General features: G+C 43.1%; 1 protein-coding gene across 1 annotated transcript in view; it reads left to right on the top strand.

Moving 5' to 3' along the window:
• LOC130577536 (neuron navigator 2-like) overlaps positions 1-27,806 on the top strand; it is a gene marked incomplete at its 3' end in the record, with an annotated part of 111,914 nt that overhangs the window by 38,160 nt on the left and 45,948 nt on the right. Inside the window, exons 2-4 of the mRNA XM_057372979.1 lie at positions 13,597-13,714; positions 16,362-16,414; positions 27,520-27,592. Of these exons, the coding sequence (XP_057228962.1) occupies positions 13,597-13,714; positions 16,362-16,414; positions 27,520-27,592 (244 nt within the window). The remainder of the gene's footprint in view (positions 1-13,596; positions 13,715-16,361; positions 16,415-27,519; positions 27,593-27,806) is intronic.

Genomic DNA, 27,806 nt, shown 5'->3' with positions numbered 1-27,806 from the left:
TCCCATGTTTTCAGAGCTGAGTGCTGCTCTGCTTCGCTCGCTTCCTTCGCTGGGATCTCCTCGACAGTGTCGGGGCGGGAGAGGACGAGCTGACAGTAATTTCCCTAAGGATCTGTTTTTCCCGACGCCTGCTGGAGATACGGATTTGCCCCATGGAGCAGAGCAGCTGCTGCCTCTGTCAGCTCCAATCCAGCTCAGTGAGATGTTTTCTCTTTGTTGGCCCTCGTGTCAGAGCCGCCGTGATGGGGACGAGCTCGCGCTCCTTCGCTTCGTGCCTGGAAGCGTCACTCGCCTTCTTGTAGTGATGTCTGTGTTGGGGCGCGATGGAGTGGCCCAGAAACGCTCACTCATTGCCATGATGTGTCCTCCTGATGTCCCCAGAATGGCACCAGCCCCCAGGGTGGCACCAACCCATGCTCCCCAGAATGGTTTGTCCTTCTGCTGAGGTGCCGTGCGTGTCCCAGCGCCAGATGCAGCCACGGCTGAAAGGCTCATGCCAAACTGATCTTCAAGAATCCAACAGCGACGGCCCTGGAGAAAACCTGCAGGAGGTGTCAGGGAAGGTCATTTGTGGAGATAAAAATGAGGGATTTGTAACCTCCTGAGTGTTGTGGGGTTTCATGAACTAAACTGTCCATGCAGGTGTGGCCAAAAGTGTGAAACACGCGCTGCGAAAATGACGGTGCAGGGAAATCAAGCGATGGAATTGCCACTGTCCAAAAAACAGCAACAACAAAACCAGACAAGAAAACACGTCCAAAACCRGGAAAACCACAAACATACACACAACCCCAAATCCAAGCAGTGAGCTGTTATTTCTTTCAGGTTGTTTTAATGGTAGTTTTACTTGTCACAACTCAACYGTCTGCCCACAGCCTAATTAATTTATTACAGTTTCAACTTTTAGATTATGCTCTTTTGCCTGCCTTTACAGGCCATGTTTTGCAACCTAAAATTTCCAATCTCAACGCAGTGCTACAGCAGCTGCTGCAGGTTTCTTTTTTCCCTCTTAAAAAAWTTTTTTGGCCTGTTTCTGAAGTTTCAAGATCATACAGCTTGAACTGCAGTTAACAAAGAACTGGGCAAGTAACRCTGTAAGTGTTAGTTGTTTGATCAGGAAAACAGGCAACCAGTCCTGACAGCTCTTTTTTTTTCTTTCCCCCCCCTCCTAGTATTAGCATCTCTGTGGTTAATTTCTGAATCCAAATTTTTTGTGTGTGCACAAGTCACTTCCCTCCCCCCCATTTCTTTTTTTAAACCGGCAGCATGCTCTTTGTTCTGCATTCGTCCAACCCTTGCTCCAGGCAAAAAAAAGAATAGCTGATGTTGCTGATGTCCCCAAGCCTTGTTTCTGTACCGGTGGGCTGTGTCCTCCCAGTGATTACAAGTAAATTGATCTGATTTTATCTACAGCTAAACTGCTGCTCTTAGCTGATGTTGCTTTAAACCATGCTTAGTTTCATACCTAGATGGGCTTTCATCTGCATTCTGCAGCAGCATTTGACCATATCCATAGCTTGGGTCCAAGTGGATGTTCTCATCTGAAGGAAAACAAAGCATTTTCCAAGTTAAAAAAAAAAAAAAAGTAAAATGTTTGATTTCTATGGATCCCAGTAAAATGACCACAAGGATTAGCTGCAGGAGTTTATTACCTGTAAATTCCATATATTTTTTCTTCTCACTAAACCTTTTACTCAGCTAATTTTGGCAACAYAAATTCGCTGGAGTAACAGTTTCCTAGGTGTGTAGGGGTTCAGGCAAAAGYAGGGCTAAATGGGAAATGAAATGCAGGGTATCAACCAGAGAAAGGGATTGTGTAGGTGTGTGTAAAATTRCATTGGAATTGGAGTGATGGAGGCCCCAGTGAGCACAGGCTGCTGTCATTGCCTTGTGYTTTCTGAATTTCCCAGAGCTTGCAGCTCTTTTGATCAGCCTCCTTGCTGCCATAGAATTGTTGAAGGACTAATAATAATAATAATGATAATAGAAGTATTTCAGCCATCTTCATTTTAAAAAGGGATGTCTGAGCAAAAACCCTAAGGAACTGATAACAGTCTTAGCCTGGCAGGTCATTCTGTTCAAGCCTTGGAAATTCCCACTTTAAGTATCTTTCTGTTAAAAATTCTTTTTGCTGGAAATTGATAAAACCTGCAGTGGATCTGCCTCCTGACAGCTCTGTTAAAGGCTGTTTATGCGTATTTTCTAAAGAAAGCTTCAGGAGTAGTGCATACATTCTTCCTTTTGCTTGAATGCTTTTTTTCGGGAGGTACAGAAGGCCTTTAAGAGGCTGATTTCTGTGTGAGGAGGTTCCCAGACAGAGATRCCCAAACCTCTGTACCCATGGGAATTGTGTGCCTGTACTGTCATTTCTTGATCAACCATCAAATTTACTTTTGAATTAATAATTCTAGTCTGCACTAAGTTTTCCTTCACTGGATTATTTTTTTTTTAATGTAGAAGGAGGKGTTGAAAGTTCAGCATCAGAATTTTTAGCAAAACCCTGCAGCTCTGATTTTAATTGCCAGRTCAATGAAAGCAGAGGCTGGTGGCACTTTGGTGAACCTCTCTAATTAGGAGCACAGGATTTGCCATCACTGATCAGGCCAGTGGTTTACTGAGCTCATGATCATCCTGCCTCCAGCAGTGCCCATCCCAGCTGGCTCTGATGGAATCCCTCCTCCCTCAGCAAACCATAAGGTCAGTGGGAAATGAAGCAGCAGAATTTTCCTCTTGTGTCCTACAGGGGATCTTCCTTCATTCCAAAGACAGTGGATTGGRAGCTGGGGTCTTGGCCAGCAAGTCTCTAAGTGGCCTTTAGGGATAAAATGTCTGATTTTTAATGTAGTGCTRAGCTAAACTTAGGTACAGAGGTTTGCTCCTTCCCATTAGGAGGGATATTTCCTAATTATTTATAATCATACAAGTACATTTGACTGAAAAGGGCTTTGTGACAGGCTGTAGTGGAGAAAGAGGAAGTTTTTGCTATAACATYTGCACTTTAGAGCTTTTTTCCTCTRTTCCCCAAGTCTGCATGGTARCTGGGGACACTGCCCTTCTGTGCCCCTGTCGGTTTGATCTGGTGCCCAATGTGTGGCTTTAACTATTGCCAATTTTCTTCTGTCTCATTGGCATATAGATCACGATACAGCAGGCATTGCCAGCCTTTTGGGGGGAAGCAGGGTCAGAATTGACAAATTAATCGAATTTAGAAAGTTATCAGTCAGCAGAAGATGCAGTTGGATCGGAATCTGTGGAACAGATGGCCAACTGCAAGGCCTTTAGATTAGCTTGGTTATGTTTGTGCAAATTAATTCAGACCTTCAATTTTTTTTGTTTGGGGAAGGAAAAAAGCAACCTGGGTTGTTTGGTAAGTGCTTATCAGGGACAATTAGTAAAGATGACCTTACTCCCTGTAAATTACGGCAAACCCCCAGTGATCCCAGGTATGCAGGAAGCTTTTTKCTGTAGCCTGATTTCTGGGCTCTGTGGCAATATAGTGAATGACATAACAGAACCAAAAATGCCTCTATCTGTGTGTAAATGGTTGTTAATATATTCAAATGCAAGAATTTTACCTCAAGATCCTATTGACAAAACATGTAGGGCCAGATGTGTGTGGGCTGCATCCCCATCTCTATGTTGGTCCAAATGTATATGAATATCTTCCTTTTTCCTACTGAAAAGTGAGGACCAGATTTTCAAAATCCGGGAGATGTGACACTTGTGTAGGTTTTTAAAAAGTGTCTGAACTTTTCTGCAAGATTCGTTGTTTATTTTGATGGTTGGGTGGAAGATRAGCTCTTGGGATAATGTGGCTCTAATGGGAGATGATGAACCCTGCTGAAGTTCAGAGTCTTTTTGTGCCTCTTTGGGACGGAGCCTTTGCCACACAAATTAATGCTCAGCTGTCACAAAACATTTGTCACTATCTTAAAAATGCAGCTTAAAATAAAAACAGGCCTTTCAAAAGTAGGTCACACCTTAGATTTGTCTGGCCAACTGTCCCATTTCTGACAGTGCCCAAGAGCTGGAGGAGCATCAGGAATAGAAACAGAATAGATAAAATAGACAAAAACTCTTTGGAAAGATGATTGGCTCCTCCTCATTCTTACTCTCACCATCAATAAGCTTTGGAAATAATGGAATTAATTTGTAATTCTTCAACTACGAACTTCAGTAGTGCTCAGTACCTCAGCATTCCCGTTCAGAAGAGTTAAATGTGCGCTCAGTAATTGAAATCTGAGTACATGCTTGAAGCAATCATGAGGTCAAATCTTTGCTCAGCTTTGGCTCTTGTTTCCTCCTTTCCTTGTTCCTTCTGTCCCCAGACTGTGCATGGATCTTGCCTGGAAGATGAAATGATGAAGAGGTCCTTTCCCAGCTCTGCTGCAGTGATTTTTCATCCCCGTGCTATTCCAGGTGTCAGAGAGCTCTGCTTCTGCTGTCACCAAAACCACGGGAAAGACAAAAACCCTCTAACAATATATTTGAAGTGATAGAGAATCAGGCACTACTTCATTTTCTGGCCAGGATTTTGTTCTGGCCAGGATGTGCCACAGAAATAATTTCATCCACACACAGCCTGGGCATGCTGAGAAAATCATTCYGTGACACATGGATTTTACGAGATTTTCCCCAAACTTTATACAGTCAAATCCCATTGAACTTCATTGGTTTAATGTTCACTGGTCCAACGTGTGGTTCTCAGTATTTGGGTTCTTATTGGATTTTGATTTCTTCACCTCTGATGCTGATCAGGTCCTCCTTATCTCTCTTTTCCCAGCCCAGCTGTGTCTGGCCATGCCAGGGGGAGGTTTGGGGCTGATGTTTTGTTAATGACCCTTGATGATCATCGATGGTTGTTGAGATATTTTGTGCTTCTCCGCTTTGTTGGGATGTGAAGCTCCTCAGGCCTCACCTGGTGGAGCAATGCCCTGCAAAGAAACCTCAGCGCCCTTCCTCCATGGCCAAGGCGAACAAAATCTGACTAAAGTTATATAAAATGTTTTAAACTGGTGCATTTTCCAACGTGGCAGCCCCAGAGACACTGCCTCTCGTGGAAAGCCTTGGACACTGGACCAATTCCATTATACAGAATATAGAGAAAGGCAGTGCAGCTGACTCTGGGGTGGCACTGGACATGCTGTTTGTGGAGATGTGGGTCACTGGCTCTCACTCCAGTGTGATGTGTACTGAGCCTACCCAGGCTCTGGTTTTGGAGTCTCATTTTTGTCAATCAAGCGCTAAGCAGACCCAAAGGGGAATGTTGGCTGGTCCTTCTTGGCTCGAAGAGGGCTAGGATTTGGTGCGAGACCAAAATCTCGGCAATTCCCTAATCCCCACAGCAAACTGCTTTTGTTAAAAATCAAGAAAAGCTTTTGCAATGTTTCCTGGCCTCAGTGTTTGGATCAGATAACTTTCATCTTCACACTTTGCTAGGAGTTGAAAGGGTTTCGTATCGCGTGCCTTGGAAACCGATTTTACTTTCACTTGGAGGTGCTCCACAGCTGTGAACGTGGTTTTGATGAATTAATCCTCTGAGCAATCAAGAGAAAATGGAATAGAGGAGTGAGCCTGTGCTTAAAATGCTCCATGGCAAATCAGGTTCCATTCCCAGCCCTCTCCAGATGATTATCTCTTGGAATCTTTCCTTCAGCCTTGGTTTCTCAGAGTCCAGTCCAGCAGCCATGGTTCATCTGTTCTGATCCCTCCCGTGGCTTTCTGCCCAGGGGAGATGATCCCACRGACACACGGATTGGTGACCCCAGGTGAAAAATGCCAATGAAATTACAGCAGCTGCTTGGAACAGTCTCTCATACCTTTCCCAAATAGAGAAAATGACTCTGTATTGGAAAAGTTCAGGAGACTTATTTACTGTCATGGGCCGGGCATGCCAAGACCACATGGGTGCTCACAGCAGATCCTCTAAGGCTGTGGCAGCCTGGAGTTGGATCTCTCTCCCACCTTCAGTGGGGCAGGGTTTTGGGGGAACTTCCCCCACTTCTCACACTCATTCCCAAGCACAGCAGAGGCTCAGCCCCTGGAGCTGTTTAGGTGAAGCAGCTCCTTCAGTTCCCAGGACACGGTGTTCTTGAGCTCCATCAAATCCACCTCCCCAAACAAACAACCCCTCTGGTGAGGGGGCTTGGCTGGGCAGAGCTGTCGGGCAGACAGCGTGGCTCCTGAGCTGTTTGCTTTCCATGAGAGCCTTTGGAAAGGCAGCAGTGACTGTCACACACCTRTCCTTCAGCCTGGCAGCAGGGGACGTCAGGCAGCCCTTGCTTCTCACCTTGGCAGCGTTGGCTGTGTTCTTTTTTTTTTTTTTTGACAGCGATAATTCCAGCCAAGATCTTACGTGTGCCAGTTCTCTGTGTTTTCAAGGAATGCCAGCAGCATGGCCAGACTGTGGAATTAAGGCTGACCTGCACATGGTGGCGTGCTGCCAGAGGGCAGACTGTGCACTCGACCAACCTGATGCTTTTTACCTTGCATTTGTGGCGGATGAAACCTTCAGATATTGTGAATGCTCCCAAGTTCTAAAAACGTATAGACCTGGAGCTTTTTGTCGTGCGAAATCTTGGATTTACGTTCACAACAGAAATTTCCACTGACATTGGGAGCATTCACGTGAAGGGGGTTTTCTCTATAATAGGTGGAAGGTCTCCTGATTGTGCAAAAAACCCCAAACAACCCAAAACAACAGCAGAACAAAACAGCCAAACCAAACCCCAACAATTTCTTCCATAATCTTAACGTCCACAGCGTCCAACACAGAAGACCTGCCAAACCTTATTCTTGCTGTAAATCGCTTTGATATTGTAAAACACACTGATGCTGTTTGAAATTGGTGCCAAACATCGGAARGGAGAGAAGGGAGCAGTGGGTGGGAGCTGTGGAGTGTGACAGTGTCAGAAATCTGAGCACYGTGCATGTGTGTCTTGGGCTAAAATTAACCACCCCAGCTTCACACTGCCAGCAGGAAAAGTCATTTCACTGGGGAGCCCCTGAGAAGGAAGCGCAAGCTGGACTCAAGCAGAACAAATTCACCTCAAATATGCCAATCAGTAGTATGACCTTCCAGGTCCCGGCTCGTGGGAGAAGTAAATTTTCCTGTGACCATTATAAAACAGTAAGCAGCTCTTGGCTCCTCGAGCATGGCAGTGGTGCTGTTGAACACTAACTTCAGCCTTAGAAGGTTTTTTTTTTTTTTTAATATTTTTTCCCTTTCTTCTGCAGTTTCTTASGATTTTCTGTGGTTTCTCTTTGCAGTAGATATTTATCACCTTGTCAGATAAGCCCTTTTCTGTCGCTCTTTGTRTGTGGTAGTAGATGTAAATGGGTTTATTTTGTGTATGAGAGCTGTGATATTTGAAAATAACTTGCTGTGCACTTCAGRTGACTTTTTAGAGAACAATGGAAAAAAATCAGTGCATTTGCTGCTTTTGTTCTCCGAGACAGATTTTTGCTGTGAGGTTGAATCAGGCCAGAATGTGACTTGGAACGGGTTTTGCTGATCACTCAGCAAACTGAACTCAGTTTCACTTTGGGATARGCGAAGGAATCGCTGCAGGTGTCAATGCCATCTCATTTTATTGGGGATTTAATGTTTTTTTTTGCAAGGGGGAATGAGGGAGCAGCCACCTGCTTGGCGTGGTGTGTGGCTGCAGCTTGGCAGGGGTTTGTGTGTGGCAAACACAATCTCTGTCCTGCCTTCACCTTTGGGGCTGCTGMAGAGGGAGATGCTGCTCTGGGGGGAAATAGCATAAATTTATTTCTGCTGCCTCTGTGCAGGCAGCACCTGTCAGTGAACGCCTTCAGAAACTTCACAGGTGGGGGAAAAATGGGAATTTTCTGTTTTCCCCTCTTTTGTATTCAATATATAATAATTTGTATTMAATATATAATAATTTATATTCAATATATAATATTTMTATTCAATGTAAATATTTATATTCAATATATAATATTTATATTCAATATATAATAAATATTTTATATTCAATGTAGTAAAATACTCAGTGGGGTGAGGGCAGCAGAGATGCCAGCTGGGCAATTGGAAGCGTGCTGCTTGTTTGGTATCCACTGAATACCAAACTTCAGAATACTTCAGTGCCTGCCCTGCAGTGTGGACAGTCCCAGCCTCCATTCCTGGAAGGGTTGCAAGCCTGCTAAAATTGACACACATGCTTGGCTCCATTGCTTTTGAACAGCAGTCATATGCATGAGAAAAGCCCTCCTCAGTGGGGAATAAGGCTTTAAAGAGGGAGAAATAAATAGTCCCGGTGGTGTTTGAATTATCCATTTCTCTATTTAACTTCCAAAGGCTAATTAATGTACACAAGTGTCCAGGAAAGTGTAATATTCAGAAGACTAGCCCCCACCAACTGGGTAATAATGAAAAGCAATTATTTCAATAACTATATTATTTATATATATAAAAATACTAAATATATGCATAATTTTATAAATATTATTTTATAAATGTTTTTGTAATTACCCAAAGTTGCAACAAACACTTGCACATCTGCCTGCTGGAAGGAATCCACCTGCAGTTCAGCTCATCAGCACCTCACACCTGGAGTTTCTGGTGGTTTTCTCCTTTTTATTTTCTCCTTTTTATTGGTTTCTTTTTTATTTTTTTTTTTCTGGCATTGGTGCCAAGGTGTGCTGGTAGGATGGAGTGAACAAAGTTCTGGTCTCCCATCCTGACTTTCAGAATGTTTCTGGTGTCTTGGAGCAGAGAGGAGAGGTAATTTGGTGCCTGCTTCATGTGTCCTTTTCTTCTGAGGTCACTGGGGACTCCTGGGCACCCCTAAGGACAATGGATATTTGCTTTATGTCCTGCTGTCCTCAAACCTTCAACTGCATCCTTAAAGAAGAGGAGCAGACAGAGAACTCTTTGCTCAAAGCCCACTGATACCTTTAATCCATCACAGAGAAATGTGGGCACATGTTATCTGTCTTGTGTCCTGCTTTTTAAGCCTTTTTTTTTTTTTTTTTTTTTGTTTTGTCTTGCAAGAATTTACATTTGGAAAAAAAACCCACAGAACATTTTTTTGGGATTGCAACGCAAAGCTTCATTCATTCTGGGAGAGTCAGCACTATCCTTTTAGTGGGATTTATGTCATGGTACAGATGTACTGATGCAGGATTTAAGAAGCACGTAGGAGCAACTGAGGGCACACATTGTGAGAAACCTTTGAAAAAAGGCCTGTGATGAATGCTGTTAAACTTGATTTATTTTGTTTTTAACCATGTTCTTCTCAGTTGTCCTTTCACTCAGCAAAATGTCAGCTGTGTTATTGCCAGGGCCATAATCTCTGTGCACTCTCAGAATATTTTCCTTCCTGCTCTTCCTTGGAGCCAGAGGTGCTTCAGAGGGATGAGTTTTTCAGCCACACCTTTGGCTGTTCAGCAGTGTGATATCTGTTAATGGGATCATCCAATTAGTGTAGCCAGCCAAAAATTGGGATTTTGTGACTCCACATGTGCAAGCCCCATGACCCTGGGCAGCAGTGAGGATCTCRTGGGCTTTCCCAAAACCCCACAGTCTGGTAAGGGCTGCAGGCACTTTGTATCCCGCCAGTATGGGGTGGCTATTTTTATGKTTTGGGGTGGTTTTTGTTTTCCCTGTGATTTTCAGCAGGCAGTGGGGTTTGGGCAGCAGCAGCAGCACAGGCACTGCATTGTGGTGGGAGTTCATCGATGTGACTAACCCTGCTATTCAATCACGGAAAAAGAGCCTTGCTCTGCTCTAATTATGCTACATGATGTCAAAAAGATATTCTTCAGCTGTTAGCAGATTCATGAGAGCCTGATTCAYGATAATTATTGGGAGAAAACAATCGGAGTCTGATTAGTTCAGAACTGACATGGTAAGGGAAGGAAGGAAAGATTTGAACATTTACTTGGGCRTTGATTGTAATTAGATTTTTGTGTGCGTGTGGAAATGAGTAACAAGGGAGGGATTCAGGCAGATTTTCTACTTGCGTGGAGGAGAGGCGTTCTTTTCAAGTAGTTCCACGTGAATCCTTTTCTTTCCATGAATGTATTTCAGAATAGTGACCCAGAGACATTTCCAAAATTGATATTAACTGTAACACTCTTAATTCAAATGTGATGGATCAAAGGGGGAGAGAAAGAGAGAAAAAAAGTCTTTCACACATGTTTTTAATCTGTTCCCAGATAATTGGGATACACCATAGAGAAAAAAAAGCTCCCAAACTGCTGAGTCCACCTTTAGCAAAAGCTGGGGCTTAGACCTGAGTTAAACATTAAATTGACTTGGACACAAAGACCCACTTGTGATGGTAATGCCCAAATCATGATGTTCCCTTGGRTTTTGTACCTGAAGGAATGAAGCTGCCTTTCCCCTGTGAAATCACTGAGAAGTTTTTAAATCTCATCCTGGTGTGTAAAATTAAGMATTATGACTTACTCCATTTCACAAGATTTTTATGTTTTTAATCAGATAACTTCTCAGGTGATTTTCACATGAATTTTCAGATGTGTGGCTTTGTGCCCATCTGCTGAAAATACGTGAGGAGCACTCATCATTCATGTGCAGAGATAGGAAAATGGTAATTTTCTCCGCAGTTTTCTTCTTTTATTATTGTTTTTTGAGTTATTTGCCTGGTTTTGAACATTTGAAAACACTGTGTGTTTTGAAACTTATTTTGTGTGTCTGGAAATAGCAGCCATTGTGCAATTGCGGGGTTTTTTTCTCTTGTTTGTATGGAAAAGGAAAAGAAACATTAGGGATCTATTTGTGTAGTACATTACAAAGCCTTGCAACAAACAGGTTTTGAAAACATCCTGGAAAGTTTCAATGATTGGCTTAATGCAGGCCATAAAAACCAGTGGGACCACGAGGATCTACTACAATAAACCTGGATTGTACTGGGCACGTAAGAATACAACTTCAAAGCTTGAAAATATGGAGCCCAGTCAGTTAAAAAAATAATTTGCATGTTGTTATTGTACAGATTATTATGCATATTGCAAAATAATGTTGTGTAATAACACTGTAAAGGGAAACACAGATTTATTAGATCTGTGTTTTCCTGCGAAATGCTTTCCCAATCAACTGGCAGAATAAAATAATATTCCATACCCCTGAATACCCCAGAAACAAATGTTTCCTCCACACTGGTGTGCATTTAATGGAATATTTTACAATAAGCATAAAAGCTCTGGTTTTAGTTCAAATAGCAAGCACAGCRCACAAAGTGGGATTTATGAGAATAATTTGCCATCAGAGGGAGTTTCTTTGTGCCTTATCACATGCAGTGAATCAGACAGCAGGTGTTTGGGGTTTTTCAAGCTGTCTCCTTTACCAGGAGGATTTAAGGGAGTTCAGGGGTTTCTTTGATGTAGTTCTGTTTGTTTCCAGGGTATGAATATAAGATCTTGTGTTCCTGGGTGTGACAGGAGTTGGGGCAGTAGGGAGCAGGTGACAGTGCCCAAATCATGATGTTCACTTGGGTTTTGTACCCAAAGGAATGAAGCTGCCTTTCCTGTGTGAAATCCCTGAGAAGTTTTTAAAGCCCATCCTGGGGTGTAAAATAAGGGTATTATTATTATCACAGGATGGCAGTTGTGCAGTGCCAGCCGTGCATTCTCACGCTGTCATTTGGATTCCAAATCAATCCTGACTGCCTCTCAAGGGCTCGCTGGGATTTCAGGCTCTGCCAGGAGGGGTCTGCTCCTGCTTTTGCTCCAAGGGTTTGTCTGACTGCATGGTGGAAATGATCCAGGATGGCACTGATGCATCAAAGGATGATCTCAGATTTGCTGCAGGTCCTTCAGTGATGAACGGGGATGTTCACTGCAGCCCTCCCGTGCAAGAAGAGCGTGGTTATCGTGGTGGATATCATGTTTGATAAGTTCCTTGGCGGGGAGAGGTGGATTCCTGCACTTGCAGAGTGAAATAGTTTACAACTCTTTCCTCCTATGTCTTCACTCCTTGATAAGAGAGCTCAAACCACTTGGCTGAGAAGTAGGTTTAATCAATCCTCGTTCCCTGCAGTCATTGAATCTTTTAAACCACCTTCCTGTTATGGAAAACGTGTTCTTGTAGAAGGAGCTGAGGAACACAATGTCTGGTGTGTGCAGTGAAGGATTTTTGCCCCGTTTATGGGTCAGCTGGGGCAATCCCTCACGTGTGCTCACCCTTTATTTCATTGAGATGTTTTTCAGCTCTGGGTTTTGTTGTTTTTTGGTGTTTTTTTTGTGGAGGTGTTCTAGTGTGTTTTTCTGTTGGAGTCCGTGATGCTGTTGGCATAGGAAATGCACATCCTGCTGCTCTGAAGGGGAGAGGAAGGGATAAATGGTAGAAAATAGGGGCATGCCTTTCAGATATTGAGTGCTCTGTTCAAGGCTGCTACCACTAGTGTTTTACAGGTTAAAAAAAAAAAAAAAAAGGTACAAATGAAGAACTTTGTAACAAAACCAGCTCTAGTCAAAACCTCTGTTCTTAATTTTGTCTCATTGTTGCCTTGATGGCCAGTTTTAATTACAACACAGACATGGTTAAGGGGTAAAAGTGTTTTATCTTGGTATTTAATGGGACTCGAGGTGAGCAGCTCAACACAATGGAAAAAATGCTGGAAAATAAACACTGCATAAAACATGTATCTAAGCTTTATAGACTTCAGAAATTAGCATATTTGTCTAGAATTTTCTAATAAGAAATTTAACAAATAACCAATGCTTCCCTCTTTAAAGAATTTTGAATGTAGTCCTATATGACTATTGTTATTAAAGAATTTAAAGAATTTTGAATGCAGTCCTATATGACTATTGTTATTTAAATTATGAGCAGAAATTCCTAGTGAAGTAATTTGGCTTCTTTTTGATAACCTAGCATGAAAAGTTTTTTTAAGTTTGCCGATGACGTTGAATAAATCGTGCTGGTGACGAGCATTCCTTAATGCCAATTCAGGAGAGATTTTTGGCTGCTTGGTGTGCTTAGTTTTCAGGTAACACATTTTGCAATAAATCCCAACAGCTGGAAGGGTGCATAAGAGATTAAAAACAATTTAATAGGCCTGTTTAACCTGTGAGATGGATTTTACTAGAAYTGGTAGAATTTTAGGACCTTTAAAGGTTTCTTTGGTAATACAACAAAGGATTTTCCCCTGATAAAATTGCTGTATGGCTCATATCTACCAGAACTGTTTTCAGGAGCAGGATCTTTAAGTTTTCTCAGTAACAGCTATGAAGAAAAATGTCAAAGGGAAAATGCAAAATAAAAATACTTGAGTGGAAATTGAAATCTCTTCTACCACTCCCTGCTGCTGTAGAATATTCCACTGTTCTCCTGGTGATCCATCCAGGCTGGAATGTGTTCAGGAGTTTGCTGTCATCTTCCCTSAGCTTTGATGTCAGATTGCTGAATGCAAAAATCCATATTTCAGTCAGCTGAATGCTTGATCTGCACAAGGCCTTGAATTTTAATGCTGTTGATTTGTTTCAAAGAAGAAAAAAAAAAAGCAGTGATCTCAAATCAGCCTTTCGGATACTGAGAGAAACAAAAAATTCTCATTTTTCAGGTTATGAGTAACAGTTTGTTTTTGTTTATCTGTCTCCTAACAGATTTATACGGATTGGGCTAATCACTAYCTGGCAAAATCTGGTCACAAGAGATTGATAAAGGATCTGCAGCAAGATGTGACTGATGGAGTCCTGTTGGCTGAAATCATCCAAGTTGTAGGTGAGTGACTTTCAGCATCCCCCAGCTCGGACAGCCCCTGGTTTTATCTTCTACACAAACACAGAATCCATCACACTGCATGGAACTGGGGAGATCCTTCTCCTTCAGAGTCCCTGCCAATTAATGTGAAAAAACCTGGTCTTAAAACACGGTGGAAAAATATTGGATATGGCTGATAAGATCTCCCGACACAGCACAGTTACTCCAGGTGGCTGGATGTTAAAAAAAAAAAAAAAAAACCAACTCATGAGATTTTTTTTTTTTCTGCTGGATGCTGGTAGCCTTCACTGTTCTGAATATCTCTTGGGTACTGGTCTGAATATAATTCACAGTGATGCTGCCTCCTGTGTTGAACCTCGTGGTGGATTTGGGAGATTCATCTGTCCAGCTGGGAAAGGAGAAGGGGTGTCATTTTTATGAGGTAGAAAAGGAAATCCCTCGTTTTCACATGAGGAAAATCACTCACCATTGGGACAAATCTCAAATGCAKGCTCAGTTATTTTATCCAAAGCCTTTTGTTCTCTGAAATCAGTGYGTTAATGGATTGAAATAATGAAAGTTCTGCACAATTTTCTCCATGTGCAGCTGCATATTGTCCCTCTTCCCTGGGGCCTTCATTATTTCCTTCAGAGGCTCATCCATCCAGTGCTGGGGATGCCACAAACCACKRGCARGAGGTTGTCCACTGTCAAAATGTGRAATTGGTTCTTTCTAACAARTATTTCAGTGTAGCTCTTTAAATATTGACTCGTGAAAACACTTAAGAAATTCAAATTACTCCTTYTGAAATACATGCATATAGCCAATTATTGCTTTGATCACCTTTGCATTTTTTTTSGTCATTTTTATAACTGCCTTTTGGTTAATATTTAAGATCAGGTCTGCAAGGTTTGTAAAGTTAAAGTATGAGGGGAAGGATTGCTTTTGCACAGAATGTTCTTCATGTGAAAGAAAGGTCATATTTAAACATTTCTCAGTTTAATCCTCCAAATTATCAGTGAAGAAAATAAATTTGTATCTGCTGTTTATGGCTTTGTGACAACGAGATGCAGCTGTCTAAAGATGGGCAGGACTTTCACACCCAGAAGCAGCTTTATTGGTAAAAATAACTGCAAAATCCAAGTTTATGTTCCTAACTGCATAGTAGGAGAACTTTGATATGCAGTGCAGGAGCTATGTTAAAAACAGCTATTTTCCAAGCCAATTAAAATGTATTCCCAGCATTCTGGTTCATTTCAATCCAAAATTCGTGAGCCTGTAAAAGAATGTGTTAACGAGATGTGCCTTAGTAAAGCCACATGAACTCAGTAGCTGTGTTTAAATCCATGAGTGCAGATCCACYGGGTCTGTCCTGGGCTGTTGGAGTTATCTCCTGTCCCAAACAAGAGACAGCCCATTCACAAGCTCATTAATCTCATTTCCAGTCATAATTATGATGGTGCCAGTTTATGGCAATAGAGCTGTCAGTTTTTAAGTTTTTACAAGTGTTACAAATTTAGTTGATGGCGATATTCTGTGATATCAAAGTGAGAGATAATAAATATTATGAGATGGGTGCCCAGGAATTGGGAAATGAGATTTAATGGATTCATCTTTGTTTCTGTGTGAGCAAACCCAGGATTACATTCCTGGAAGCAATGAGTGCTCCTCGTGTGTGGGGGCTGTTCTGGGGAGCACACAGCAGATTTGGCTGCACGTTTTTTTCAGATTGGCAGCAATTTTTGGTTGCGTTGCTGGGGGATAAAGGTGTGCTATGACAGGGATGTGTAAAATGGGACSTACCAGACAAGAGTGAGGCTGTTCCTGCTCCGTTTCTCATGGCTGTGACTGCTACTGGAATATCGTGCCAAATGGGATCCTCCTGGAAAGATCCCATAGAACAGGAGGGAGTTCTGACTGCTGTCCTAAAAATATAAGGGAGAGCTAGAAAATACAGCCTTTAAGGCATGAATCAAATGGGAGTGAGCACCTGCCTTTATTACAGTGAAAAAATGGGGGAACTGGATTGGTTAAAATTGGTTCTTGAGACTCAGACACAAAAGTCATTTCAGGGTCCGAGGCTGAAAGGTGAAACTGAGCCAATCTAAGGCAAACATTACCCACCTCAGGGATTTCATTGTTCCCCTTCTGACTTTAAAGATGGAAGCTGTGTTTTACTGCAGGTTGGGGTAGCAAGCAAGAATCCACGGTCAAGAATCCTGAAAAGTTGTTTCATTGATTTGCGCTTTAAAAAAAGATAAAGACAAGTTATTAGAGTGACTGATGACAAATTTCCCATTTGGATTWAAAGCCTGTGTTGGCTCTCCAAGCAGACCAGCTGACATGCAGACATCCCTTTCCACCCAGCAGTGATTCAGCTTCCGCAGCCTCAGTCTTTGCTGTAGTTTAAAGGAATTCCCCACCACCCTACAAGAAGTTGTCAGAGCAGTTGGCTTCTGCCCCAGCTGTCTCTAGAGGCACGGCCCAGCTGCCTTTTTTTATTTTTGTGGCTCTCAGTGCTTCACTCATTCACTTGGACTGGACAGCTACAATCTGAAACCCTTTCACTGGGCTGGCAGCAAGTGCTCAGGAAGTCATTGGAATAAATGCCCTTGGTTTAGGTTTTTTTTGCCTTATTGCCTCTTTTTTTTTTTTCCTTGCTTTGCAGCAAATGAAAAGATTGAAGACATCAATGGCTGCCCAAAAAATAGATCTCAAATGGTGAGTAGTAAAATGTTCTGTTGTTTTGTGTGTGTGTGACTGAGTGACAGTGTGGGATTTCAATGTCTGAGACTTTTAATAACAATTTTTAATTAATTTTTCACAGTAGTGAGACCAAAAGTATAATCTTCAGAACATTAATATTGCACTTCTTGCCCCATTGTACTCCACAGTAGTTGRATCAGGCCTTATGATTTGTGACATATTTACAATCAAGATTATTTCTACATTGCTGTTCTGTATTTCAAAATGTCACACACAGTTAAACAGAAATAGATAAAAAATAAAGAATTAGATATTTAAAAGGTGGATTAAGAGTTCCTATRTCCTTTGAAATGACACAAAATAAATGAGCAATATGCACTAAATGAAAAAAAATTCTGGTAGTGGAATTTATGATGCAACTTGTTGACAGGTAAGAAGTCGATTTTTATCCTGCTTGTACCTTATATTCAAACCTGGAAAACCAAAAATGAATGAAGGTAAATTAAAAGKATACAGTACCTCAAGAGTGTATCTGAAACTAAAGTTAGAGGCAGAACCTTATTAAAAATACAAATAATAAGAAACCCCCTTCTGAAATGCGTTTATATGATGAGCATTTAAAATTTCTGATACTTCAACCAAGGTTACCTCCTTCTGTATCTCAAAAAGTCATTTTACAGCATAAGTTCTACTCTTTTTCTTTGGCATTGCAAATGCTTGCTTTGGGAYGCTTGGCTCTCCATTCTCTGTGTGAAGCTCTTTTAATGGTTTTTATTTTTATGACTGTTCCCCACTGCCCCACCTCTGTGAGCGCAGCCACTCATGTTGGAAAACAAAATAARGATTTAAGCAGAGCTTGACATCCCAGGTCAAACCCCACACCCTGTTCTGCTCCTCTGCTTTGGCTTTTTGCTGTTTCTTGGAAGTTCTCAATCTTGGAAGAGAAGAGCAAGCACTCTGTGAAAGCAAAGCCATCAGAAGGATTTATCATCACTGCTTTGAGGAGCATTCTTGCTGCCCCTGCCCCAGCCACWGCAGCTGTCTGCAGGTTAAACAAGGAGGAAATTTTGGCTATTGCTGTAATTTAGTGTTCTTCAAGTATGTTGTCAGAACTGAATTTCCTTCAGGGCTGGAGTTTGTAAGGAGTTCCAGGATGCTGCAGCTGGAAAAAGTCTTAAGGCAGAACATGAGGATGTTCAGGGGTGATGTTCATGTTGATGCAGTTGATTCCAGTGTTTAGGGGACAATCCTTTGGCAGTGCAGGACAGGCACAGTGCTCATTTCAGGAGCAGCAGTCTCAGTTACAGCTTCCAAGGTCCTGCAGAGCCTGGGAACTGCTGTGTGTGTCTGATAACTCTGGCTCARGTGGCAGGGACTGTGTAATATTCAGTTTTTTTCCAAATTAAAAGGTAATTTTCAGTTAAAAGTGTCCATATCCATCTTAGAGCACTTGAAAGGTGAGCATCACCAATGAGGAGATTCTGGGGGATTAAAAAAAAACAAATAAACCACCACCCCCACCAAAAAACCCCAAACAAACGAACAAACAGCCACCAAAAAAACCCAAAACCGAACCAAAAGGAGCAGAAAATGACAAGTACCCCCCTGGCTCTGTGAAAGATGGCTTAGATGAGAGCCTGTCCTCCCATCATCATCCTGACTGGGTTGTTCTGCTGAGGGGATGATCCCTGCCTTCCTATGCTCCAGATGAGAGCTGACTGGCTTTTATATCATTTATTCTAGACTGTTCTATGGCTTATCCTCTGCATGAAATCTGTTTTAGGTTGGTTTTTTCCCCCCAAACATCTGTATTTTTGTACTGTAGATATTTGTCTAAACAAAAGCCTGCAGTTCTGATGATTAGTTCCAGCTGGATGCAGAAAATACAGTGGATAATAGAGGATGTGCTTGTGTGGAGCATGGGCTCTGGGACCAGGAACATTTGGAGAGCATCGCTATTTTTGGGTTTTTAAAATCATACCCCAGAAAATGTTGGCATTGTTGTTGATGACTGGGTGAAGGACAATAAATCAAGGCCAGTTTCCTCTCCTACACCCTTCTAAAAAGAAAACTTAGGTCTGTAAACCTGAGTGGCGCTATCTCTGCTAATATTGTTCTTTTCTAGAAAAACAGAGGGTTTTTTCTTTTTTTTTTTTCTTCTCTTCTTTGCTTCTTGTTCAGGGCCTGATTTTAGAGTTGAACATTTGGCATCTTGCAGAATATGGGCGGTTAGCACCTGCCCTCCTAGGTACCATGGATTATTCTTATTGGTGGGGGTGCCTTTGCCAGTGCTGATTATTCCCTCTTGTAACAGGGTTCAAATAACTCATATTTGTAAAGTGATCAAACCCAAAGTGTACGGGTTGTCTGTGCTGTTTATTATATATCTATATATCTATACATATATGTATATATATATAAAATGTATATATATGAATATAGTAAAGCTGAAACATGCTGAACGGAAGAGGACTGGGGAGTCTGTGGGTGGAAACACCAGCCTTTCATCCTCCCATGTCTGGGGAAGTTGTGGGACACCCAGGAACAAGAATTTGGAGCAGCAGAAAGGCACGTAGGCTCAACAAACACCACAGCACCTCCTATAAATAGGGGAGGAAATTACTGTGGCYGTCCTGTGGGTTCGTGCCCGGGCTTTATTATTTTCCAGGATGGCTTTGTGTCTATAACTATCTGTTCTCAAATARCAAAAAGGAGGTATTTATTTTATTTTCATGTGCTGACAGGAAGTTTTTAAGAATCATCATCTCTTTCTGGTGCAGATATCAAGCTGTAGAGTGATGCTGCTTGCTCTTCCTACTGCTGCTTCCTACAAAGGATTTTGTGCTGCARTGTGGGTCAGAGCCAGCATTTCTTTCCAAGAGCTCTCTGGAAGTCGAGATGAATGCTATGTTTCCAGCACAGTAACCCAATTTTCAAGGAAACATTGCTTCCACTGATGGGAAGCATCATTATTTTAATATTTGCCTGATTTCTTGTGTTCTGCAAATGAGCTGTTTTGTAATGCGGGTGGCACCTATGGAACAGTTTGTGTGGAAATTCTCCAGCCTGGTGGGGACCTTGGTTTTGAATTGAGCAGAGAATATTAACTCAGCTCTTGGAGGAAGGTATCCCCTTCCCTCCTCAGTGTGATCCTTGCCAGCTTAGTGAACTTTTTTTTTCTTTATTGGCCAAAGAGCGTGAGATGTTGAAGTCTCCATCACTGATTTGTGTGTATGGCGCATGCTGTCCCTATTTCTGTGTTCTTTTTCTCAGTCTGTTGCTGCAGTGTATGTGAGAGCTGCTGTGGTGGGTTCACACATTCATGGCCTGGATGGAAGGAGTGCCATGGGCTGAAACCATCTGCATCACCCCAGGAGGGTGTGTGTAAAATCCACTGAGGGGGGAGCTGCACAAAAAATACCAAATAAAAACAACAACAAAAAAAACCCAACCAAAAAAAACCCCCAACAAAACAAAAACCCAGAGAAAAATAATGGAAGATAATTCTATCTCTGCTCTTTGAGAGCAGGAACCCACTTGAACCAGCTTCTCTGAAGGTTCTGAGCAGTTTTACGCAGACAGTATTGTCCAAATGTTGCCATAGTGAGGTGCCATAAATCCACCAGGCTTTTACCCCAACCCCTCCCCGAATCCCAAAGCCAAGGAGGGTTCTGCTGCCGGGACATGTGCTGCTAATTCAGGGGAGCAGCTCTGCTGGAAGATCAAAAGCATCACAGGCACGTTTGGTCTCTGCCCATTCCCGGTGTAGGATTTTTGGGAGCGCGTCCCAGGGGTTAAATATAGCCATGCATTTTCACGTAATCCGACTCCGAGGCCGAGCAAATGGTGTGAAGGGAACTTTGCTGTCTTCTGATCCTTTTCCCACTTTGCTCRGGGGGCTTGGAGCTGGCCAGGAGTGTGTGTTGAGAGATGTGATGCTGCTGTTGCCATGGTAACAGGTGGGCATCTCCCCAGAGAGTGGGGACACCCCAGAGCCAGGGCAGCAATGGTGAATTTTCTGGAAGCTGCTGGCGTTTCTGTCGGTCCTGTGTGAGCCCACAAAGTGATGCAGACAGGGCTGATTTGCTGCAGGGATGATCTGCCAGGTTGCTCGTGTTCAGCCATCCTCCATGCTCAGTTTCTACGGCTCCTGCTCCCAGATAAGATGGATTTTGGTGTCTCTGGTTTTTCCCAGATGCCCAGACTGTTGTTCTGATGCCATGCCTACCGTGAGTGCATGGAATCAGTGAGACAGGCAGGGYTGGATCAGAGGTTTCTGTGCTGCAGGGGCTCGCAGCCTAAATTAAACCACAACCTCCTCACTGTACCCCCCTATCCCACGTGGAAAATACCAGGAATGGGTCAGGAAAGGCCAGTGTGTCCATCTCCCTGTTGTGAGGCGTGGAAGTGTCACAGAGCAGAGATGTGCTTCATTTCTGGAGGGGAAGGCTTCCAGAGCTCTTTCTGCATTCTGTGCAGAGTCAGCTCCCTCCCAGCCAGGTGTGCCAGCTGGGGCAGCTGCACCAAATSTGTGTSTTCCCMAACCCCTTAAAGAAAGTGGAGGAAYAAAAGTGTCTTTGCTTCCACGGGGCCAGCCCCAAGGGTGATGCCAGAGCAGAGGGAGCTTTCCACAGAGCCAGATCCAGGCTCGTGTCCCTGTTCCCAGTGAAGGGTGATGGGGCAGCGTGTGCCTCCTGCTCTGTCTGGGGTGGGTGGATGGGGTGCTTTGGAAACATTGCTGCTGGCTCCAGTTCCATTCCCTTGAGGGATCACCTGTCACTTCTTCATCCCACCCACTGATGCAAGAATTTGTACATCATCTGTCTCTGAAACAGTGAGAGGGTCAGTAGAGAGCAATRAAGTAATTYTTATGRAAAAAAAAWTWWKGRAAAAAATACRAGCTTCACTACAAAGACAGAATTAGGTTCTGTTTGATGGTTTATGTTGCAGTTAAATGGAATTACTGCCTTTTCAATAGCTGGGGTAGAACCCCAGCTCTGYATGGACTGAATGCATGAAGCAGCAAGTGCATTGAGGGGCCAGGGGCATTCCTCACATATGCAGAGATCTCTAGAGCTTCCATATTTACACCTACACCAAACTCCAGAAGCACCATTTACATAACTTTCTGCTATGCTTATGACTGGTTTGAAATTATTGGATAAATACACCTTTTATGAAACACTTTGCAAATGCATGGCTTCCTGCCCTGCTCGGCATAAATAGGGAAAACTGGGAAATCATGGACCAGAACCTTTTCTAGCTAAGGACAAACGCTTAGCTTGATTTGAGGACAGGTGGAAGTAAAAATTCATTTATTATTCTTGTCCAGCACGGTGCAGTCAGAATGAAGGCTGTTAATATGGAAATTTCTCTCATGCCTGGGTGTTTCTTCCTTTTCACAGCAGATGTGGTGATAAGCTCTTCCCTGTGGAMTAGATCAGAGCTGTTACAAAGCATTAGGCAGTCCAGAGAAATGAACTTTTTGTCCGTGTGTCTTGTCACAAACCTTTGGTTTCCAGCCATTGCTCAGATGCTGTGAGTGTGTGCTAATGGCTGTTTTAATGAGCTGCCCCACCAAAGCAGTGCATATCCAGAACGTTTCATTCCTCTGCTTTTTACAGAGCTATTTTTACACATACAAGTGGCATTGTCACACTTGTCCCGAGCAGTTATGCAGGGGAATTTCAGTGGGAGATGCTCTGCAGGATCCAGGTGCAGGAAGGAGGGGGCGTTGGTGCCCCTGGAATAAATAAATAAATCCYTTGGGAACAGGTGAGGCTGTGAGCCCAGGGCTGCAGGCTCAGGAATGCCCTGGGAACGGGCTCTGGCCACAGCTCCCTTCCCAGAGCTTTTTTAGAAAGGAGCAGCTGTCTGTGCCTGCATTGCAGGAGGTTCTCTCCAATAAATTCTGGATTCCTGCTGAGAATTGAGGGTGTAGTGATGCACAGAGCCTTCAGCACTGGAGCTGGTGTTGGGGACAGAGGGTGACGTGTGACAGCCAGAGCTTCCTGCACGGGGCAGTGTTAGTGTCAGTCCTTCCTGCTGAGCCTTTGTGCACTCTGAAAAATGCTGCCTCACATGGGCTTCAGGGATGTTTTAGGAAGAAATTGATGGTATTTTACATTTAGTCAAAACGATAAAATTGTTTGGGTTGGAAGGGGCTTTAATGCCCATCTTGTTCCACCTCCATCCACATCTTCCACCATCCCAGGTGACATTGGACACTTCCAGGGATTCAGGGGCAGCCACAGCTGCTCTGGGCACCCTGTGCCAGGACCTGCCCACCCTCACAGGGAACAATTCCTTCCCAATATCCCATCTAACCCTCCTCTCTCAGGTTAAAGCCATTCCCCCTTTCCCCAGTTCCACAGCACTCAGCTTTCAGTCTGGGAGCCCCAGATGGAAAAGGGTCTTCCATGAGCAGCCAGGCAAAGTGGAAATAATGCATCCATCAGAGTCACTGCTGTCCTCACTGTGGATTTATTGAGCACAGCCGTGGTTTCTCCCACGTTTTCCTCTTCTTTTTTTTTTATTTTTTATTTTTTTTAATTTTTTTTTTTTTTTTTTTTTACACATAAACAGAGTTTAGTTCAGTGCCAATAAATACAGTTACTGTGGTATGTGCGAAAATCTAGTCAACAGAGTTTCATTTGCGTCCTAAATTAATGATTCTCCAGAGGTAGGATTCTTTGTTGGTACTTGTTTTGTAAAGTTGAGCTTGTTGGTGCTTAATCATAATTTAGWATATCTCAAGATTTCAAATTATTCACCAATTATCCACTTCAGCTCTTCAAAACCCTGATCCTGAAGACTTCATCCAAAAATAATATTTTTAGGGGAATCTGTCAAAGACATTACTCTTTACTTTTGTTTTTCCCCCATCAGGAAGTTTCAGTTTTAAATAAACAAACCAACCYGAAAGAAACCTGAAAAGCTGAATAATTTCTGCAAGGCTCCATGAGCCTTTTCCCCGAGCAGAGCAGCTTTGGCAGACTTTGGGAGCTGCCCTGGCTGATCTGAATCCATGCCCAAGCCCAGGGTGCCCCTTGGATGCTCTCTGTTGTCATTAGGAATGTTGGCCAGTGTGAATCATGGGTTTCTCTCTGGGGCTGCCCTCGTTTCTATTCACACTGGGCACGTTGGCAGTGGGTGTTGAATGTTTGTCCCATTATCTCTGGAAGAAGAGCTGGAAACACGGGATAGCCAAGGTTTTACCAGGGTTGAAGAGAGGAGGATGCATGAGATGAGGCTTAGGCTGCTTCTCCAGTGCCCAAATTCTCCTTGTCCTTAAAAATCCCAACTAATTCAATTTTAACAGAAGAGTCAGCTCTTTATGTGCTGAATTTGAACAGATTTCTGTTTCTGTGGCTAGGTCTGTCACAGCCTGGCTTCACAATGTGGATTAGCTTCATTTGCCCTTATGTTATATTTTTAATTTTATTTTTCAGTTACCCACCAAGTTCTGTCAAAATCCTGAAGCTGAATTTCGGGAGACATTTTTATCCAAATAGTCAGGAGCAGCATATGAACACTGGGAGTAGCACATTATTTTCTTTTTGAAAAAGATACATTTTTATTGGGATAACTGCTAATGAAGATTTATTTTAAACAGAGCAATAAGAGTTATTACTTGTTTCCTTCTGGGACCAATGGAATTTGCTATTCTGGTTTAGTATTTTTTATATGTAATTATGTGTAGGAAATAGAGCAAATGAGATATTACTGGAATGGAGARCCCTTCCTCCCCCAAAACTCCAGGGTTCTAAGGATTATCAATGTAAGCACTTAAAGGTTTTAAGAGTCTTTCTAAACTTTAGGATATAAAAATATGAGGGTAAAAGCTTTATTCAAAAACACAGTCAAGGAATAGATTTTGCCCTGTGTTAGGTTATTTCCTTGTTTCTGCACTGCATGTGAAGTCTGCTGGAATATTGCACAAGGGTTTGTGAGGCTTTGAAAACTTTCACAWGAATTCAGGATCTTTTCTTTTGAARATTARTGTACTGCACATAATACCAAGCCACAAGTTAAATGGAAAGCACTGGTTTTGATACGAGCAGTGGGTTTTCTGGATAAGCTCATAAAACCTCCCCATATATCAGTGTAAAAGTTGGGAGCAGAGGTCTGGCATCACAACCTGAGAAACTTCCCTGAGTTTGTGAGTGAAGGAACCTACAGCAAGTTCAATTCTGTTTTTTGTTTGGGAAAACCACGGGTGCCTGTGCCAGGGGCAGTGCTGGCTGTCCTTTACCAGAGCAGGACACAGCTTTGGCTACAGCAGCTCCCAAATTCAGCTTTGGGTCTGACACAGTCACTGTTCAACCCACAGCACTGCCCACCTGTGCCTCTCCATTTGGGGCTGCAGGATGGGGCTATTTTGGGGTTCTCTGTTTGTTTCTGGAATATCCTGTTCTGCTCATGCAGGCCAGGGCATGTTTTYTCTCCTGTGCTGTCGAGAATAGAAATGGAAATTGCTGTTATAAGTACAAACACTTGTGTGATTGCTCTGTTCTTGGACAGTTCTCCATGTCCATGCTTGGCCATGATGCCCTCTGCTCCCATCTTGCCAGGTTATTCCTGTTCAGAGGAAGTTTCCAGGTAGTTTTCCTTCTGGGAATATGAGAATGGGAGCGGTGACACTTGATAAATTRTGTCTGAACAGAAATTTAATTTCTACAATGTTGTTTTTTTGGTTTTTTAAATTTTTTTTTCATTAYCTCCCAGTTAAAAGAAAGGAGGAGGAGGAGCTGCTGCTCCTTCAGAACAGCTCTGTCTCCAGCTCTGTCTGCACTGGGGGCATCTCTCTCCATAAAAACAATATTTTCATGTTGCTAATAGTTAATAGAGCAGGGACCAGACTTGTTCTGTGGAGCTTTTGTGAGGGAAATTCATGGCATGTTGCATTGTTGGGAACTCGTCTCCTTAAACAGCAGAGTGATTTCTGATGCATTAGGCTGATTCAGCCAAGRTCAGGGTCCTTGACTCAGGCCAGCAGTTAATTTGTGGGAAAGACCTTGAATTCTTATCAACACTAAACTTTAATCATTTCAGCTTTAGTGCTGCATTCAGTGTTTCACTTTCTTTTTGGATTTTCTCAAATTTCTTCCCATTTTCCTTTCAAAGTTTTATTTTTCCTTCAGAATCACCTAATTCCTCACATTTCTGCCATGCTGCCCAGATGGAAATCTTTAATCCTGTGCTCATTCTGTCCCAAAGGAGAGTTTGGGCAAAGATGAGAGGCTTGGGAGGGGAAGGAGGTGAAGCAGGACCCAGAGAGCTGCTGCAGGTCTGGGGTTGGGGTGGGATGTTGCTCATCTTTAGTCACTGCCCTGTTTATTGGGACAGGAGCCATCTACCCACGGCTGGGGAARGCTGKGAGTGTTTTTGGAAYGGTGCAGYRTGTTAGGTGCAGGCAGTGGGAGTGRKTTGGTCCTTTTAGGTGGTGTTTATTCTGGAGAAGGTGAACTTTGGTGTCCCAGATCACCTCCATAAAGGGCCCTGCTGGAAGCTTGACAGGGTCATTGGCACTGAGAGGGAAATGGGTCAATGGGCTGTTGGATCCTTTTGAGCTGTGCAGAAATGAACTTTGACCTGCACCCTGCTCCAGGCTCTGAGCTTTACAAGGAAATGCCTTCTTCGGTGCCTCGCTGGGCTTTGGCATGGATCATTTACTCAGAGTGTGCTGTATACTTTTATAATATATCTCAAAGTATAATGAGGTTGATAAAAGTGCTTCTAATTGTTGAAATCACAGTTCAGCAATGCTAATAACTTTTTCTTTCCATATGATAAAAGAAAATGTTTTTGTTTTTTTTTTATACTTACCAACAATAATGTACCCTGATAGAAATCCATGTGGGAGCTTTCCTGGCAGCTTTCCTGGTGCTTTTTTATGACTTGGAGAAGGACAGGGAGTTCAGGTCAGGTGCTGGGAGCTCAGGTTCTAAAATACTTCCTGGCCCTGGCTCTCACTTTTGTATTTTTTTGAGGGCAGCTGGTTTTTTCACGTTTCCTTTTGATGTCTCCACACTTGACAGAATAAAGGTGGTTTTGTGGGGCCAGGTGTGGGGTTTGGTGTCTGTGTCCTTTCCTGTCCACACAGTGGAAGCAGTGTTTGGTTGCGGTGTTTCAGGAATTAATAAATTAATGTTTGCAACATGTTCAAACACAGAGRCTCTGTTTTATCACTTGCTGATTACCACGGTTAAATAAAAACATTGCTCAACTCAAGTTGCTCAATTGCTCAGTATCACCCAAAAGGTTTTTTTGTGTAGCCACACACAAAGCATGGTATTTCCCAAAATGCTGTTTTCGAGGTGTAGCGCTTTGGTCTGGGCTGGGGGCTGGCATCCCTCTGTGTCTTGTGGTTGTGATGGCAGAGCCACAGGGGGAGCTTGGTGGGCATTTTGGTGTGAGGATCCACTGCAGGTGGAGTGGGAGCCATTCCTGGCTCCTGCAGCCTCCCTGGAACTCACTCTCTTGGAATCCTGGCTGTGTGTGGCAGCAGCTGCCAGCCAGAGCTGGTGTGCCCCTGCCCTACCTGGTGAAAATTCCTTTTATCCCGTGAAATCTGTTCCCATTACAGCACCTCTGTGAGGAGCAGGACGTGCCACCACATGCCAGGGAGTCCTGTGGTGTCTGACCCCGGGGAACACCGGAGCAGCTTTGGCATTCCAGCTGGGCTTTCCWGTCACAGCTTTTGTGTTCAACTGCTGGTAACTTTGGCCAGCTGTCAGCTTCAGGGCAAGTGGCAATCTGCCTCCTCAAACAAATGGCCACCAGGTTTATTTTGGGTTAGTGGCTGGAGGTTAGGAATCCTTGACCCTGTGGTTGGAAATGCAGTGATCGCTTGCTGTGGTTGGGGCATGAACTAACCTGCTTCCTGGAAATGCAAATAACAGACAACCCTGACCCGTGCAAAAATCACTTTATCATCCATGGAATGATCCATGCAGGACCTCAGTGGCTGAGAGGGTTTCATGCTGTGGTTACCACATCACGAGTGAAGGGATTTTTTTATGTGATGCAAAGATTGAGTGTGCTCGGGGGTGGTGGTAGATGAAAGTAAATAATTATTACAATGCATTTTCTGTTTGTGTCTCTTTGTTCTTGAACAGATTGAAAACATAGATGCGTGCCTGAGTTTCTTGGCTGCGAAGGGGATTAACATCCAGGGGCTGTCAGCAGAAGGTGAGTCCACTGGAATGAGGAACCTGAGTTACACTTTTGATTGCAACCAGAGCATTGAGTGTAATGGGAGATTAATAAGGCCAATTTAAACTTCTGACAATGTTTGCAGCTGTTTTCCCTTTCAGTGTGAAAGGTAGATAAAACATGTATCTAATTTCTACACAGCTGACTTGTAAACATAATCACTGAGACCAAATTAGAATCCAGTCACTCC

Source organism: Malurus melanocephalus, unplaced genomic scaffold (assembly GCF_030028575.1).
Source record: "Malurus melanocephalus ecotype Western Australia unplaced genomic scaffold, MMel_1.1 scaffold_182, whole genome shotgun sequence".
In the NCBI taxonomy this organism is placed as follows: Eukaryota; Metazoa; Chordata; class Aves; order Passeriformes; family Maluridae; genus Malurus; species Malurus melanocephalus.
Note: the sequence above shows the minus strand (reverse complement) of the source record. Positions and strands in the feature narration are given on the sequence as shown.